General features: G+C 48.5%; 1 protein-coding gene across 1 annotated transcript in view; it reads right to left on the reverse strand.

Moving 5' to 3' along the window:
* The window catches only part of LOC126412944 (cardioacceleratory peptide receptor-like), a 403,969-nt gene that overhangs the window by 64,473 nt on the left and 322,041 nt on the right, over positions 1 to 17,455 (reverse strand). The window contains exon 4 of the mRNA XM_050082836.1: positions 7,421 to 7,516. Coding sequence (XP_049938793.1) covers positions 7,421 to 7,516 — 96 coding nt within the window. The remainder of the gene's footprint in view (positions 1 to 7,420; positions 7,517 to 17,455) is intronic.

Consider the following 17,455-nt stretch of genomic DNA (forward strand, 5'->3'; position numbering starts at 1 on the left):
GCACTATTCAGTGTCCCCTCGACGATCACCAGTGGTGTACGGCCAGTGTAGGAGATCGCTCCCCACACCATGATGCCGGGTGTTGGCCCTGTGTGCCTCGGTCGTATGCAGTCCTGATTGTGGCGCTCACCTGCACGGCGCCAAACACGCATACGACCATCATTGGCACCAAGGAAGAAGCGACTCTCATCGCTGAAGACGACACGTCTCCATTCGTCCCTCCATTCACGCCTGTCGCGACACCACTGGAGGCGGGCTGCACGATGTTGGGGCGTGAGCGGAAGACGGCCTAACGGTGTGCGGGACCGTAGCCCAGCTTCATGGAGACGGTTGCGAATGGTCCTCGCCGATACCCCAGGAGCAACAGTGTCCCTAATTTGCAGGGAAGTGGCGGTGCGGTCCCCTACGGCACTGCGTAGGATCCTACGGTCTTGGCGTGCATCCGTGCGTCGCTGCGGTCCGGTCCCAGGTCGACGGGCACGTGCACCTTCCGCCGACCACTGGCGACAACATCGATGTACTGTGGAGACCTCACGCCCCACGTGTTGAGCAATTCGGCGGTACGTCCACCCGGCCTCCCGCATGCCCACTATACGTCCTCGCTCAAAGTCCGTCAACTGCACATACGGTTCACGTCCACGCTGTCGCGGCATGCTACCAGTGTTAAAGACTGCGATGGAGCTCCGTATGCCACGGCAAACTGGCTGACACTGACGGCGGCGGTGCACAAATGCTGCGCAGCTAGCGCCATTCGACGGCCAACACCGCGGTTCCTGGTGTGTCCGCTGTGCCGTGCGTGTGATCATTGCTTGTACAGCCCTCTCGCAGTGTCCGGAGCAAGTATGGTGGGTCTGACACACCGGTGTCAATGTGTTCTTTTTTCCATTTCCAGGAGTGTATTTTTTGTCATGGTGTCTCGAGTATTTTTGTAGTTTCGTTCCTTGTCCTACAGCAAGTCAGCATCTCGTCAAGCCATGCAGAATACAATCTGTAAAACATTGTGACATGCTACCTCTCATTTGCGTGTCTTCCTGCATTGGATATCCAAATTTAATCGCGTTTTCTGGCTAATACTGATCTTTGTTCTTTTAATTAACTGTCAATTAGGAGATGTTACACTTGCAAGGGAAGAAGCCCGACAGCTTCGTGGTAAAGGTACATTATAAAGTAATGCTACTACCTGTCTGACACGAAAACTGCGATACGCAGTGATTTCCCCAGTTTTATTCATATGATTCATCAACTACAGGCCAGTCGCTACAAGTTGTTGATGGCCCGCATTTGCACTTCACTAAAGTAATATCCTATTTTGAGCGTTAGGACGTCTACATCCTATTTCTGTATAGTGCTACCATTTAACTAGACACCTTCAGAACTTGAAGAAAAGTACTACGGACCATAGATTGGCTATACAGGGTGGTCAAAAACAGTATGAAAAGAATCTATAGGTGTGCAGGATACTTTGCGCTGAGAAAGAATCGTAAAGAAAAAAATCTGAAAGGCTGTTGCACGCATAAATTCAAGCGGCTTGCCAGAGACGGTATAGCGAAGCGTGTTATTCGTTTCGTTTCCTAAAACCAAACAAGAGAGAACAGAGCGAGATAAAAATTGAACATGGGACGATAGTGAGGATTGAACTCGAACCGAAGTGGTCCCGTGGGCCATTGTCTACGCTAAGAGAGCGACTAACATTAACTGCACCTGGCGCGCCGGTTGAGTTTCCTCGTGTAGCGAACTGATTTGCTATCTTCAATGCTAATTAACACGGAAATGTTGTAACATATGGAATTTTTCTTAACAATCATTTCGCAGCACAGCCTATCACCCAATACTTGGACGTGCTACTCAGAGTCTTTCTGACCATCCTGTATAAAAGTTGTGAGCTATCAAATAGGAAGACCTATGTTTATAGATGGCAAAATACCCTTGTGCCACGAAAATGAAACGAAATCGTTTTCTCCCTTACAAGAACGACAGGAATAGCTGCTTGTGTTTTCTAATACGTCATAGACATCATTTTGAAACGTAACTACACTCGCCAGTAATTCTGCTGAATACTGCATAATTTTATTTAATGGGACACATGCAACCCAAAAAGTCCAAAGGATTTATAAAACATTGCCATGGGATATGTCTAAGCTATCTCGAAATTTCTTGTTGAATATTATATTTCGTGTTTTTCACTGTCGAGAAAATACTGTGTTTTGCTGCTGCTTTGTTATACTATTTTCCGTATTTCGTGTGCTGATAAAATCTCTCGAAAAACTAAAAAAATACTTTCATAACTCTTGAGTCACATGTAAACGTGTGCCTAGTACGGTTCGTGGCACACATATGTCTCACATCACTGTTTTTCAAAATAGGTCACCTGAAAATCTTTTATCCGTTACCATAACGGAAGACAGTTTTTGACCTATTTTTCAGTTGTATGTAAAATAAGTTTTAAACACGAAAGGATTAACGGAACTGTTTTACTACTTATGTGGAGGATCTCACAATTTTTTTTTATTAATTAGGGTCTATTGCCGCTTTACGCACCAAGCAGATATCTTGTATAAATAATTTTGCAATTCATTTTGATCTTCTGATAAGTTCAAAATGGTTCAAATGGCTCTGAGCACTATGCGACTTAACATCTGTAGCCATCAGTCCCCTAGAACTTAGAACTACTTAAACTTAACTAACCTAAGGACATCACACACATCCATGCCCGAGGCAGGATTCGAACCTGCGACCGTAGCGGTCACGCGGTTCCAGACTGAAGCGCCTAGAACCGCACGGCCACACCGGCCGGCTTCTGATAAGTATACTAGGCGGTAACCTACAGAGTCCTCTGCAAACAGTCTAACACGGTTACTCAAACTGTGTCCTAAATTTACAGACATTAAAAACTGCACGAGACCTATAATTTTTCCTTCAGGAATCCCAGATAACACACCTGTTTTACCCTCGATGGCTCACCGTCAACCACTACGAACTGTGACCTGTCTGTCAGGAAATCAAGAATCTTGTCGCACAACCGGTTGTCCGTAGGCACCCAATTTCATTGGAAGCCGCGCTGTAGCGTGTCAGCCGTAATGGACAAAGAACTACTCAGTTCACTACCATAAGCTGGTATATTAAAGATGGTGGAAGCTGGTATGCTACAGACTGCGGCCGCAGCAGAAGTTATTTGACAAATAACAATAGTACGTCGATAAAGTCAGGTTTAGTTTGAGCTATAGTAAGTAACGCGGACTGCATTCTGTATAGGGCAGGACCCAGTAATCTTCTAACATACTGATTTTCTGAGTTGTTGGAAAGTCTATTTGTTGCAAATGGAGACTGACGTGAATACAGGGAAATGTCAAACTATGATCATCTGAAAATAACATAGAAAGGATGACAGTCATATCAAACAAAGGACCCAGCGACATATGGTGTAGCACGAGAACATCTCAAAACGCATTACAGTTATGTTCAGACCAGTACCAGATTTGTGACGACCGAGGACCAACCAATCGCAGAGCAGACATTCGACACCTCGTGCTGTGGGTGTGCCGTTTTGGCTGACGAATTACCGATTTTACTTCAGTCTGTAGATTGGCTCGTGGGTTTCCCGCATTAAAGGCATTGTGGTGTTGCTGATGAAAGCCCTGACAGCAGTATTATATGAAGTGACTTATATCTTAAACTTAACCGTCTTGTATTCTCAGGAGAACGCACGAATAATGTGGATCTGAAAATATTCCAATCATTCTCCTAACGGTGATAGCGCCATCCAAGACAACCGCATCCCTTCTACCGAGCGTATTCTGCGCAAGAATGATTCGAGGAACGTTACATCGTAGACGGCTTCAGCAACTCAAATCGTGAATATGGGTGGGAGCTAAAGTAACCTCACATCCAGTCCTCCTTCTCCCTCAGTTCCGTTCGTAGTGTCTAAGGTAGTTTGACAGTCGCATAGACGTAGTGTCATGTCTATTTGTTTCTCGTCAGTTGGTGAAGGGTCGTTAGTCAGATGAACATAATTACAGGCCTATATCACTGATGTGAATCTATCATAGAACTAAGAAACCTGTTTTATTTTGACGTATTATAAGGGTTTTGTAAAACGAAACTCTCCTCTATAAAAATGAACATAGATTCCGCAAAGAGAGATTTAGCGGAATTCAGCCCGCTCCGATCACCCACTAGATCTTTAGCGCCGTAAACAATGTCCACCAGATTGATGCTGAGGTAATGGACATAAGGAGGGTCTTTGATACAATTTCAGACTGTAATTTAGCGAAAACAATATGACTTTAGCAGGTATCGGATCAGATCTGCTCTTAGATTCAGTATATTCTTGCAGATAGAACTAACATGTGGCTCTTAATGGAACTACAATGAGGCGTAAAAAGCCATGGGAAACCTCCTAATATCGTGTCGGAAGTTTTACCCGGCGTAATCCAGCAACTTGACGTGGCAAGGGCTCAACAAATCGTTGGATGTCTACTGCAGAAATACTGAGCCATGCTGCTTCTACAGCAGTCCATAACTGAAAAAGTGTTGCTGTTTAGGATTTTGTACAAACACTAAACTCTCGATTGTGTCCCATAAATATTCGAAGGTATTCGTGTCTGGCGATCTGGGAGGCCAAACCATTCGCTCGAATTGCCCCGGGAACATGGAGCATTGTCATCATAAAAATTCCATCGTTGTTTCGGAGCATGAAGTCTACGAATGGGTGTGCGTGCAAATGGTCTCCAGGTAGCCGATCATAACCAAATCCAGTCAATGATTGATTCAGTTGGACCAGTCCATTCAATGTAAACACAGCCGCACCATTATGGACCCAACACCAATTTGCATAATGCCTTGTTGACAACTTGCAGTCATGGCTTCGTGGGGTCTGCACCAAACTTAAACCATGCCATCAGCTATTAGCGATTGAAATCGGGACTTATCTGACCTGATCATGATTTTCGAGTCGGCTAGGGTCTAACCGATATGGTCACGAGTCCAAGAAAGGCACTGCAGGCGACGTCATGCTGTTAGCAAAGGACCGTGAGTCAGTTGTTTGGTGCCGTAGGCCATTAACGCGAAATTTCGCAGTATTGTCATAGCAGATACGTTCGTCGAACATCCCATATATATTTGTCCGGTTATTTCAAACAGTGTTGCTTGTGTGTTAGCACTGACAACTTCGCAAACGCCTCCACTTTCGGGCATTAAGTGAAGGCAGTCAGCCATGATGTTGCTCCTGGCGAAAGGTAATGCCTGAATTTTGGTATTCTAGGTGCGCTCTTGACACTGTGGATCTCGAAATATTGAATTCCCTAACGATTTCGAAAACGGAAAGCTCCATGAACTTAACTCCACCTACCAGAGTCTGTTAATTCCCGTCGTGCGGCCATAATCACGTCGGAAAACCTTCCACACGAATGACCTGAGTACAAATGACAGCTCTGCTAATGCAATGGTCTTTTATGCCTTGTGTACGCTATGTCACCGCCATCTGTATATGTGCATATCGCTATCCCACTAAATTTGTCACCTTAGTGAGAATCGACAAATGTAAGGTCACGAGTAGCTCGAGCGAGTGTTAGAGTACCATTACTATTTAGAATATTTATAAATTTTATTGTGTATAACATCGGAATATCAATTAGGCTGCTCGCAGATGAAGCAGTTGTCTATAATAAGGCAGCAAACACCAGAAGACTGTAGCGAATTCCAGGATGACCCGTAGAGAGGATCGATGAATGGTACACGAACTACCGGTTGACCCTGAACATAAATAAATTCAACGTATTCATCCACGAAAGATGTGGCTAGTAAGACACTTATTCGACCGATTTTTGAGTACTACTCATCAGCATGGAACCCCAAACAGGTTGGATTAATAGGAGAATAGACAAGATCCAACGAAAAGCGGCACTTTTTGTGACTGGACCTTTAGTCGGCGGGAGAGTGTTTCGGAGATGCTCAACAAACTCCAGTAATAGACGGTAGAAAAGAGGCGTTTACTTTTGAAATTTCGGGAGAGGAGATTCAGACAGTAATCAGGAAGACATTGGTCCCTCCCACAAAAGTCCCACGAAATTACAACAGCGAGAAATTAGGAATATTACATCGCATACAGAGGTTTACTGACAACCATTTCCATCCACTTTTGAAACAGGACAGAGGTACCAGACGTAATGTCAACCACATACCGTATGGTGGCTTGTGGAGTGAAGATGTAGCTGAGTAGAGCTAAACGGTCGGTATATAGTGATTATACTAATAATGAGTAAGTGCAGGTTGTGGCTGTAAACGGTTACGAAGAGTGTCCATAAAGCGCTATTATTTCAGAAAACCATTAAGTGGGAAACTTAAAGACAGAGACTCGTGGTTTTTTGCAAAATGCTTAGTAGCTCTAAATTATTTTTTTTCGTTTGTTCTCTGCTGCAGGTTTGGAGTGCATCAAAATGGCAACAGACCAGGAGAAGGTGCAAGGTGTCATGTCGTATGCAGAATCAAATGGTTCAAATTGCTCTGAGCACTATGGGACTTAACTTCTGAGGTCATCAGTCCCCTATGCACAATCCAAATCTGTTACAATGGTACCACGGAACTGTCGATGCTAATATGGGAGTTCACCACCAGCAGAAACAAGAATAATTAGATGGTTGAAAAACTTCAAAGAGAGAGGCAGCGTCAACGAATTTCCTCGAAGTGGACTTCCCCTTCTGTCTGAAGTACTTGTTGATGAAGTGCAAGTTGCATCTCCAAACGCAGACCCCAAAAGTTAAATCGCCGTGCATCAAGCGGATTACAAGAAGCAAAATCAACTTTTCATAATGTGTTTGATACGCGGTTACGCCGCTTTGCGTGCAAAGTGCGAATGCACCAACCATCACTGTCAAACGATCGTCCACTACGGTATTCATTCCCGTATTCCATGCTGGCCTTAATAAATGCACGATAGGTAGATAGGCCCCTTTTTCTTCGCAGAGAGAACCATAACGGGAAATGTTTACCCGGACATGCTCGAACATTTCTTCCTACCATCGATCGAAGAGCCGCAACAGCCAATAAACTTCCAGCATGATTGCGTATCTGCACATAGGGGTTTGAATGTGTGGGTACTGTGCTTAATGACTCAACACCTGGCAATGGCATTACTACCCTTGCTATCCTTCGTGCACGAATCAATGAAACACTCAGAGCTGTCGATACTGCAATACCGATACACATATGCATGATCGGAGCTCGAATATTGCCTTGATGTTCTACGAGCGGCGAGTGGGACATACATTGAATGTCTAGCACAACAGAAACACTCTCTGAGAGCTGCAAAACGTTGTACAAGTACCAGAATGTTCGCTCTCTAACAGTTTCCATGTTCAGATTTTTTTTGAAATGATAGTGGAAATTAATGGAAACCCTCTTATTCGCATAGCTTATCACTTACCTTGGATGGGCTGCTCCTCGAAAAAGATCATGCTGGGTATGGAGAAAAGGAAGCTGAGACCCCAGGCTGTCACCACGAGCGCTCGTGCCCGCCTCCCTGCAAGACAAGCGAGCGGCATTTAGTAGTTCAGCCAGTGAAAGTGGTGGGACGGGCCTTGTTCGACGCGACGTATCTGATGGACAGCCCAGCTTTAGACCCGGTGAGCTGTGGAGAGGTTCTCAAACCAAAAGGCCCTAAGCAGCAGTTGCGATTGTGCCCTTGTGTGTGGCTAGGGTGTCATCAGGTGAGCCCAGCTGTTTCGGGTCTCAGGTTTGAGGGAGACGTCAGAATGACAGTGGCAGTAGACGGGCGCGGGCGACAGCTTCGGCTGGTGGGGTTGATGGCCTTACGTATCATCCGCTATCGGATCCGAATTGCTATGGTCAACGATTTCCGGGAGCGGCTGTGGAGGCCCGTTACTGAAGTAGGTAGTGTCAGCACCTTCCAGTTACGATTTGTATTCTTGTAACTTAAATTTCTCATGGCATATTTTTAGACTCCTTTTTGCGGTGGTTCATCTAAGGCAAAGTGTAACACCTAAGCTATCATTGAACTTTAGCGCTTTGGACTGCAGAAAAATCTTAAATAACGTTTACAAATATTCGAAGTCTCATTTTTAAGAAAGGGAGTCAATCAAAAAATTCGCAACAATGTTTTCGGCAAATATTAGTAAACAGAGGACACGTAATTTTGCTGTGTGGGTAATACTCTTCAGTCTTGTAACAACTGGGAAATTTGAGCAAGTATGTTTTCTTAATGGAACTGCACTAACGGGAAAAATCCAAAGACCAAAAAATAATTAATGTCGGATAATGACATTTCAAGAATAAATTTGTCTAGGTAACATATTCTATGAATAACGTTGCGAGATCATAGGTTAATACAAGCGTGAGATGAATCATTGTAAATGTGAAATGCTGGTACATTTTGCAGCAGCCAATATGTTGAATGCGAGGATGCAAATGCGCATATATTGTGTTGAACAAGTGCCGGATGTCAGTTTGTGGAATGATGTTCAATGCTACTTGCACTTATTTGGTCAATACAGGGGCGGTTAATGGTTCAAATGGCTCTGAGCACTATGGCACTTAACATCTATGGTCATCAGTCCCCTAGAACTTAGAACTACTTAAACCTAACTAACCTAAGGACATCATACAACACCCAGTCATCGGGCGGTTAATGTTGTTTGTGGATAATGCTGGAGTTGTTGTCCAATGATGTCCATAATGCGCTCTAGTGGAGACTGATCCGGTGATCGAGCAGGTCAAGGCGACATGGACTACACTCTGATGAGCATGTTGAATTACAACAGCGGTAAACGGGCGAGCATTACGTTGTTGCAAAACAGCCCCCGGAATGCTGTTCACGAATGGCAGCACAACAGGTCGAACCACCAGACTGACGTACAAATTTATAGCCAGGGAGAGTGGGATAACCAGGAGACTGCTCCTGCTGTCATATGATATCGCACTCCACGCAATAACTCCACATGTGGTCCAGTGTGTCTAGCACATAGAGAGGTTAGTAGCAGGCTCTCAACTGGCCTGTTTCTAACCAACACACAGCTATCGCTGGCACTGAGGCAGAACTAGCTTTCATCATAAAACACAACAGCCTCCCAATTACCTCGCAAATGGCGGTGGTTTGGGGTCAGTGGAATGCAAGATACTGAGCTTCTGGCTCTGAATTGACCTTGAAGTAACCGACTCGTAACTATTGGTTGTGTCACTGTACTGCTCCAGTTGCTGCTGCAGATACAATACGACGGACCAGAGACATCTGTTGAACACAGTTGTCTTCCCTCCCAGTGGTGCTACGTAGCCGTATGGAGCTCGGGCTTCTTGTGACCGTACATTCTCGTGACCACCGCTTCTAGCAATCATGTACATTGGCTGCACTCCTGCCAAGTATTTCTGCAGAATACCAGAAGCAACATCCATCTTCTCGTAGCCTTCATACACGACCTTGTTAAAACTCAGTGAGGTGTTGATAATGGCCTTTGTCGCCTTAAAGGCGTTCTTAACTAACATAAATTCATCAGCTACAATCTGAAACAAAACTAATGCTCACGACCGTTACCGCGTAGGCATCTCAGGCGGTACCTCGCAATGAGTACCACCCTTTGATTCGTGATTTGTCACTAATCGAAGTGTTAGGTTTGCAGGTGCCAGCCAGCCAGCCAGCCAGCCTGCCAGTCGATAGCAGTATCGGTCCAGCCAGCCAGCAGCGGTCCAGCCAGCCAGGAGCGGTCCAGCCCACAGCAGCAGCAGCAGCAGCGGCGGCCCCGTCCGCGGCAGCAGTAGCTGCGGCGTTCCTGCCAGCAGTCGCCAGCGCCAGCAGTGTGGGACTTTGGCGTCCGTCTTCATCCGTCTTCGTCTGTCTTCGCCCGCCTTCGTCCGTCACGGTTTTCCTCTCTCGTTTTCGTCCTGTACTGTCTTAGTTCCTACCTGTCGTCATGTCAGCCCCCACCACCACTGCCACTACCAACAACTCTGCCATAGTTTATACTTCGCCTTCCGCCGCCACCACCACCATTACATGGTGTGCCCAGTTGCCCCCCCCCCCTCTTTCCATCCCTCCTCTTCTAACTCTCCCTTCGCACTCGCTCTTCGTCGCCCCCTCCCCAGCTTCTTCCTCCCACACCTCCACCTCTGATCCTTTCCCCCCACTCCCCCAGCCTGTCACTGCAGCCCCAGCTAGGGTGGTGGCCTGACGGGCCACTGCCCATGCCCAGCTCTCCCCCCGCGCCTTCGCCATCACCGTCATCGCTGTCGCCATCGCCTTCACCATCGCCATCTCTGGGACTGTCTACTGTGTCCACGCTGGGATTTGCCACTTCCCGCCACCTCCCTGTTGCTCCCGTCCCACATGTCACCACTCACCCTTCCACTGCCCTCAAACGCCCTGGTGGCACCACCACCTCCTCAGTTCCCAAAAAGGCCCCACCCTGCCCTCCTTCCCCCCCCCCCCCCCCCAGGATGCCATGGATGTCTCCCCACCAGGCCCTGCTCCCTCCACTTACTCCTCCTCTTCCTACAAATACCTCCTCTCTCATCCCAACCCTTCCCTCCTCAAGGCCCAGAACCTCTCCATCCTCCCCTGCCAACACTTCCCTGGAGCCCCCATCTCCCTCCTCACTCCCCGCAGAGACTCTGTTCTCATCTCCTCCCCAAGCCTCACCCTTCATACTGACATCCTGTCCCTCCACCCCATCACCCGTTTTGGCCCCAAGGCCTCCCTCACCCCTGCTCCTTCCCCATCTCCTACCTGACAGCATCAACCCCCGCATCACCCACCGACCCTCACCGCCGTGATCACTCGGCTTAGTCTGACGATCACAGAGGAGAAGGTGTTGGCGGAGCTTAAGGCGCATCCATCGTTGGAGGTCTGCCACATTTTTAACTCTGCTGGTCCCACCCACCTTATGTGGGTTTTTTTGGAAGACGTTACCTCCATTGACCGCCTCCTGGAGGAGGGTGCCCTCCTCTTCAACCAGAGATACAAGGTCGACCCATCCCGTTCCCCTCCTCAATCCCTTCGGTGCCAGAGGTGTCTTCACTACAATGCACACACAACAGCTGAGTGCTGCAAGGCCCCCATCATCAGGTTCCTCACCATTGTTCTACAGAATGTCCTCCCTTTCCAGCGCCCTCACACCCTCCAGCAGATATCCCTTGCTGCCCGTTCCGTCTTCCACCTTAAAATGAATGCCACCTACTCCCACAACCAGGCCCATTTCATGTTCTCCCGTCTCGACAACCTCGTCTAAATCCCTGTCATGGCACGACAGCACAGTATCCTGTTCAACAACATCCGTTCCCTTCCTGCCAACAAGAACCTCTTCATGCACACCCTCGCCACCCACCACATGGATGCCTTCCTCCTCAATGAAACCTTTCTTCAGCCACACCACACCGTTCACACCTCGCCCTACCTCCTTCACCGCTCTGACAATCCCTTCATTATAGCGCGTGGCAGAGTTGCCATTGGTCACCACCATCAGGTCCCAGTTCGGCTCCAACCTCTCCTTCCTGACCCCACAGAACACCTGATCCTTAGTCTGTTCTTTCCTGGCCTTACCATCACTTGCGCCACCATCTATTTCCGCCCTACCGCCCCTATTCCCTTCGACTTCCTCTCCCCCATTGACCGTACCTTCTCCTCCTATGTGATCACCGCCAACCTCAACATCCATTGTCGTTCCGCCTCCCAGTTACGGCGGTGGCATCGGTTCCTCTCCTCCCTTCAAGGCGACCTTGTCCCCATTCCCCAGCACACCCTCCCCTAACCTCCTTGGCCACATAACGGTGAATGTCCTGGACCCCATTGGTAGTGACCATCTCCCTATCCTCCTCACCGTTTCAGACATTCGTCGCCCCTGCCCCAACCCCCGCCATGACCCTCCCCCAAAGTACATCCATGATTATTCCCGTGCTGACTAGAATGCCTACCGGGATACCCTATCCACCCAGGTCGATGGCCACCCCTTCACCTACTGCCACCCTGATGATATTACCCATGCAGCCTCCTTTCTCCAGCAGACCTTGTCTGAGGCTGTGGAGGCCCACGACCCTTCTGTCGCCATCCACCCACACCTTCCTACCTTACCCCCACAGGCCGTCCTTCTCCTCCGTGAATTCCGCCATCTCTACCGTGCATTCCTCCACACATGTGACCCGGACACACTACGATGCCACCGGCAACTCCAGAGACACATCCGTAACTTGCTCACGGCTAAGAAACGCCAGGACTGGCGACAGACATGCACCCATTTAAACGCTACCCTTCCTATCAACTCATCCAAATACTGGTCAGCCTTCCGCCGCCTTACCAGATCTAAATCCCCCCCTACTATCCTCTCCTTCATGATAACCAACCCTTAGCTGACAACATTCCTAAGGCCAATCACTTTACCTTCTACCTCTCCGATGTCTTTGCCATCCCTGACGATCCCCAGTTCGATTACTCCCTCTTCCCAGATGTCCGCGATCGAACTGACACATCTGTCCCTCCCCTCGCACCTGGTTTCCAGTACTTGGAAAACATTGCACACACAGAACTCAATGCCCCTATCACTACACAAGATCTCATCGCTACACTCCACACAAAACGCAACACCACTCCTGTACACGATCGTGTCACCTATCGCCACCTTTGTGAAGCTCCTGCCTCTTTCCTCTCCACCCTGGCCAGGCTCTACAATGTAGTCCTGTCCACCGGCTACTACCCCGACCTGTGGAAAACCTCCCGTATCGTGATGTTCCTTAAATCCGGTAAACCGCCATCCGCTGTCTCCTCCTACCATCCCATCAGCCTTACCTCGGTCTTCAGCAGGGTCCTGGAATCCATCCTCACCCGACACGTCCACCAGCATCTCTGCCAGCACCACCTCCTTCCCGTTACACAGTGTGGCTTTCGGCCGTCCTTCTCTTCTGATGACCTTCTTCTTTACCTCACTCATCTCCTCTCCGAACAACTTAATTCCCGTCGTTCCGCTATCTTCCTCTCCCTTGACCTTGAACGAGCCTATGACCGCATGTGGCATTTCCTGTCTCCTCTTCAGGCTCCAAACCTTCGCCCTTCCTATTAACTACGTCTGTCTGATCGGCTCCTTTCTTTCCCAACGTCCTTCCTACGTCACAATCCACAACACGGATTCCTACACCTTTTTCCCCTCCACTGGTGTGCCCCATGGTTCCGTCCTCTCTCCTCTTCTGTACCTCTTGGATACGGCGGACATGCAGCTGCCTTCACCCCCCATCCACCTTCTCCAGTACGCCCTACTTATACCTCCCGAGGAGATCACGAATGTAAAATTAGAGAGATTAGAGCGCGCACGGAGGCTTTCAGACAGTCGTTCTTCCCGCGAACCATACGCGACTGGAACAGGAAAGGGAGGTAATGACAGTGGCACGTAAAGTGCCCTCCGCCACACGCCGTTGGGTGGCTTGCGGAGTATCAATGTAGATGTAGATGTAGATGTAGACACTGCCCTCCTTGCCCTTGCCCCCACCCTTCAGCGCTCCCAACACCTTCTTTAATCCCATCTTGACCAGTTCACCGCTTGGTGCAACCAGTGGTTGCTTAAGGTCAATCCTGCCAAAACCCAGGCAATCATAGTAGGCAAAACCACCCCTTCCTTCCGCCTCCTCGATTTCTACATCATCAGCTATGGCCATCCTATCGCCCTCATCCCCACCCTTAAGTACCTTGGTGTCACCCTCGACCGTCGCCTCACCTGGACCCCCCACCTCCGGATGATCCAAGCCAAGGCATGCTCCCACCTCTGTCTCCTCAAACTCCTTTCCGGCCGAACTTGGGCTACTACCCCGACCTGTGGAAAACCTCCCGTATCGTGATGTTCCTTAAATCCGGTAAACCGCCACCCGCTGTCTCCTCCTACCATCCCATCAGCCTTACCTCGGTCTTCAACAGGGTCCTGGAAACCATCCTCACCCGACACGTCCACCAGCATCTCTGCCAGCACCACCTCCTTCCCGTTACACAGTGTGGCTTTCGGCCATCCTTCTCTTCTGATGACCTTCTTCTTTACCTCACTCATCTCCTCTCCGAACAGCTTAATTCCCGTCGTTCCGCTATCTTCCTCTCCCTTGACCTTGAACGAGCCTATGACCGCATGCGGCATTTCCTGTCTCCTCTTCAGGCTCCAAACCTTCGCCCTTCCTATTAACTACGTCTGTCTGATCGGCTCCTTTCTTTCCCAACGTCCTTCCTACGTCACAATCCACAACACGGATTCCTACACCTATTTCCCCTCCACTGGTGTGCCCCATGGTTCCGTCCTCTCTCCTCTTCTGTACCTCTTGGATACGGCGGACATGCAGCCGCCTTCACCCCCATCCACCTTCTCCAGTACGCCGATGACACTGCCCTCCTTGCCCTTGCCCCCACCCATCAGCGCTCCCAACACCTTCTCCAATCCCATCTTGACCAGTTCACCGCTTGGTGCAACCAGTGGTTGCTTAAGGTCAATCCTGCCAAAACCCAGGCAATCATAGTAGGCAAAGCCACCCCTTCCTTCCGCCTCCTCGATTTCTACATCATCAGCTATGGCCGTCCTATCGCCCTCATCCCCACCCGTAAGTACCTTGGTGTCACCCTCGACCGTCGCCTCACCTGGACCCCCCACCTCCGGATGATCCAAGCCAAGGCATGCTCCCGCCTCTGTCTCCTCAAACTCCTTTCCAGCCGAACTTGGGGTCTGGACCCCTCCACCATCCTCCATACCTATAAATCTCTCATTCGCCCTATCCTTTGCTATGCCCACCCTGATCCTAGAACGCCATGCTCTTTGCCTCGCCCATCGTATCCGTCTGGCCTCCCCCATGTGGATCCTGTGCGACCTAATTCCCTTCCCCAACTTCCTCCTTTTCCTCGAACAGATACGGATCCTCTACACCTCCTGCAAACTCGATCTTCCTCACCTGCTTGTCTCTCCCATCCTCTCCCACCTCTGTCCACTGCCGCACCTGTACTTCCACGTCCCACCCGCTCTCCATCTCTCCACTCTCCACACCCTCTGGCTTCCGCCAGCTCCCCCACCCTGATGATGCCCTCCTCCCCTCCATCTACCCCTCCTACCAACTTTGATCCTCCCTCCCTCTTCCTGTGTTTGTTCCTCTCTACCTTCTCTCCTCCTTCCCTCCCTCCTCCCTTTCTCCCCACTCCTCCCCCGGGCTTCCCGTACCCCCGACCCTCCACTCCTCCACCCATCTCCTCTGCCATTGGCATCTTTTCTCTCCCCTCTCCCTCCCCCTCACCCTTCTTCCCCTCTTGGCAGGTCCCCAGACTCGCACACGTTACGTGGACATTCGCGCGCCGGAGATCATCGCCATACGTTTCTCGTGTGTGCCACGGTGTTTTGTGTTTAGTGTTCGCCGTCACGCTCCATCGTTCACATGTGCCATCGAAATCATCAGTGTTAGTTCGTCGTGTCAACAGCTTGTAGTGTGGATTATCGTCGAGTGTGAACGGCTCCGTGTTTTTGTATTCTATGTCTACTGTTTTTTACCTGCCACTATGTCAATAATGAGTACTCTATCTGTTTTCTCATAGTCTACTCTAAGGCTGAAGAGCAGCGTAGAATGCTGTTGCCTGCCTACCTGTTGTTTGTACAGGTATCAAAATTACAATAAGGGAACAAAAAGAGTTACCGCGTATACCGAAAGCAAACCTGATTTGCATCCTCATAGTGGCACCAGTAGCGCCACTGTTGTGCGACTGGTGCGAACTTAGAACAATCATATTTCAGACTTAGAAACATATTTATCAACTTTCACTGATGTCGGACAACTCCTTGTTTGCGCGTCTTTTCCAATCATCAGTGTATGTACTTTTTGCGTCATTCCAAAACTCTTAAAAATACGAGTGCATAAACGCAGACACTGTAAATTTTCGCAAAAATGCCCAAGAAATGTGGTAAAACAGAAAGGCGAGACGTCTGGAATTGGTGTATTGAGCAGCAAGTGAGGTGTGTGGTTTTGTGCCAGGTGCCGCTATTATGTGCATTCAGAAGATAGACCTAAACAACTCAAATAAAACGTATTAGCTCTTGCGGATAGACGAAGGAGATGTAACAAAAATGTGCAGCACTAATTGCAGGACTCATTCGTCACACGTTGATGAAGAAATTGCATTATATGATCATTGGTCTGGAAAGCTTTGTTCCCATGTTGCAACTCATTTTCTCTAACTCATTAATCACGGGAAAGACACACCAACAGAAAGCACCAGCAAACCACCTTTTTCTCAAAGGACATGTCCAATAAGCCCTCTGACGGCGCTGATACATGCATCAACCCGCCGTGGTAGTGAATCTCGCATGCGCTGATCTGACCCTGGAGTACTGCAGATGGTTCCGCAGCCGTCCGTAACACGGACACGGAGACTCTGCACATCTTGTATTGGGGTTCCGCACACAAGAGCTTTCAAATGCCCTATACAAATAAAAGTCTAGTAGGATTAGGTCTGGAGAGCGTGAAGGCCAGGGAATTGGACCTTCTCTACACATCAATTTGTCACCGAATCTATTATTTAGATGCCAATGAACATTAACACTAAAATGAGGAGGTGTTCCATCGTGAATGAAGTACATATTTTGTCGCACAACTAAAGGCACATCTGCTAATAGATCAGTAGAACGTTCTCTACGAAATTAGGGCAACTTTGTCTGTTGAACGTGGGTGGAAGAAAGTGAGGCTCTACTAAACAGTCACCAACAACACTGACAGAAAATATGTGCTGATGACTTGCTTCAGCAGTTGCTCAGTCTCTCTATGCTTGCTCACTATGAGAATTTACAATCTGATCTCGTCGAAACTCGTTGGAAAAAATGAACTGTGACACGGAAACAAAGCATTCCCAGGCCCAAGTTCATATAACATAATTTCTTCAACTACATGTGAGGAATATGTCGTACTAGTAATGCAGTAGATTGTTGTTATTCGCTGTGTATGGTAACTTCAGGGTAGTAACAGGGGCTTTCAAATGTGCATACATACTAACTATTAAGTGAACTGCTTTTGTGGAGACAAGCAAGCAGTCGAAACACTAGATACAGTCTCTCTCAAATATCATTTCCTCTCTTCCTTGTCACATTGAATTCATCCTATATAAAACTACAAGCTGTTTCCCGTTGCTGGTACTCGCTTAACAGCTATCTTAGGCTGAGTGATAGTGTGAAGTAAGCTATTTTACATGCAGTAATATCAACTGCCCTCGCGTGTCTGCCTCTTCAGGTAAGTACAGATCTTGATGTAAGCCACTTCCAGTTCGTCCGTCCCTCTCCTACGCCAAACCCAACATGCGGCCCGCCATGAATTCCTCTCCTGTGACAATCTTTTCATCTTCATACCATACTGTCCATTCTTTTTGTCAGTGTTTTGCAGACATTTGCCTCCTTGTCGATTCTAAGGAGAACCTCCTTATTCCCTATCTTAACAATCCATCTAACTTTTAACGTTCTTCTGTTCC

The sequence above is a fragment of the Schistocerca serialis genome, chromosome 7 (genome assembly GCF_023864345.2).
Source record: "Schistocerca serialis cubense isolate TAMUIC-IGC-003099 chromosome 7, iqSchSeri2.2, whole genome shotgun sequence".
NCBI lineage: Eukaryota > Metazoa > Arthropoda > Insecta > Orthoptera > Acrididae > Schistocerca > Schistocerca serialis.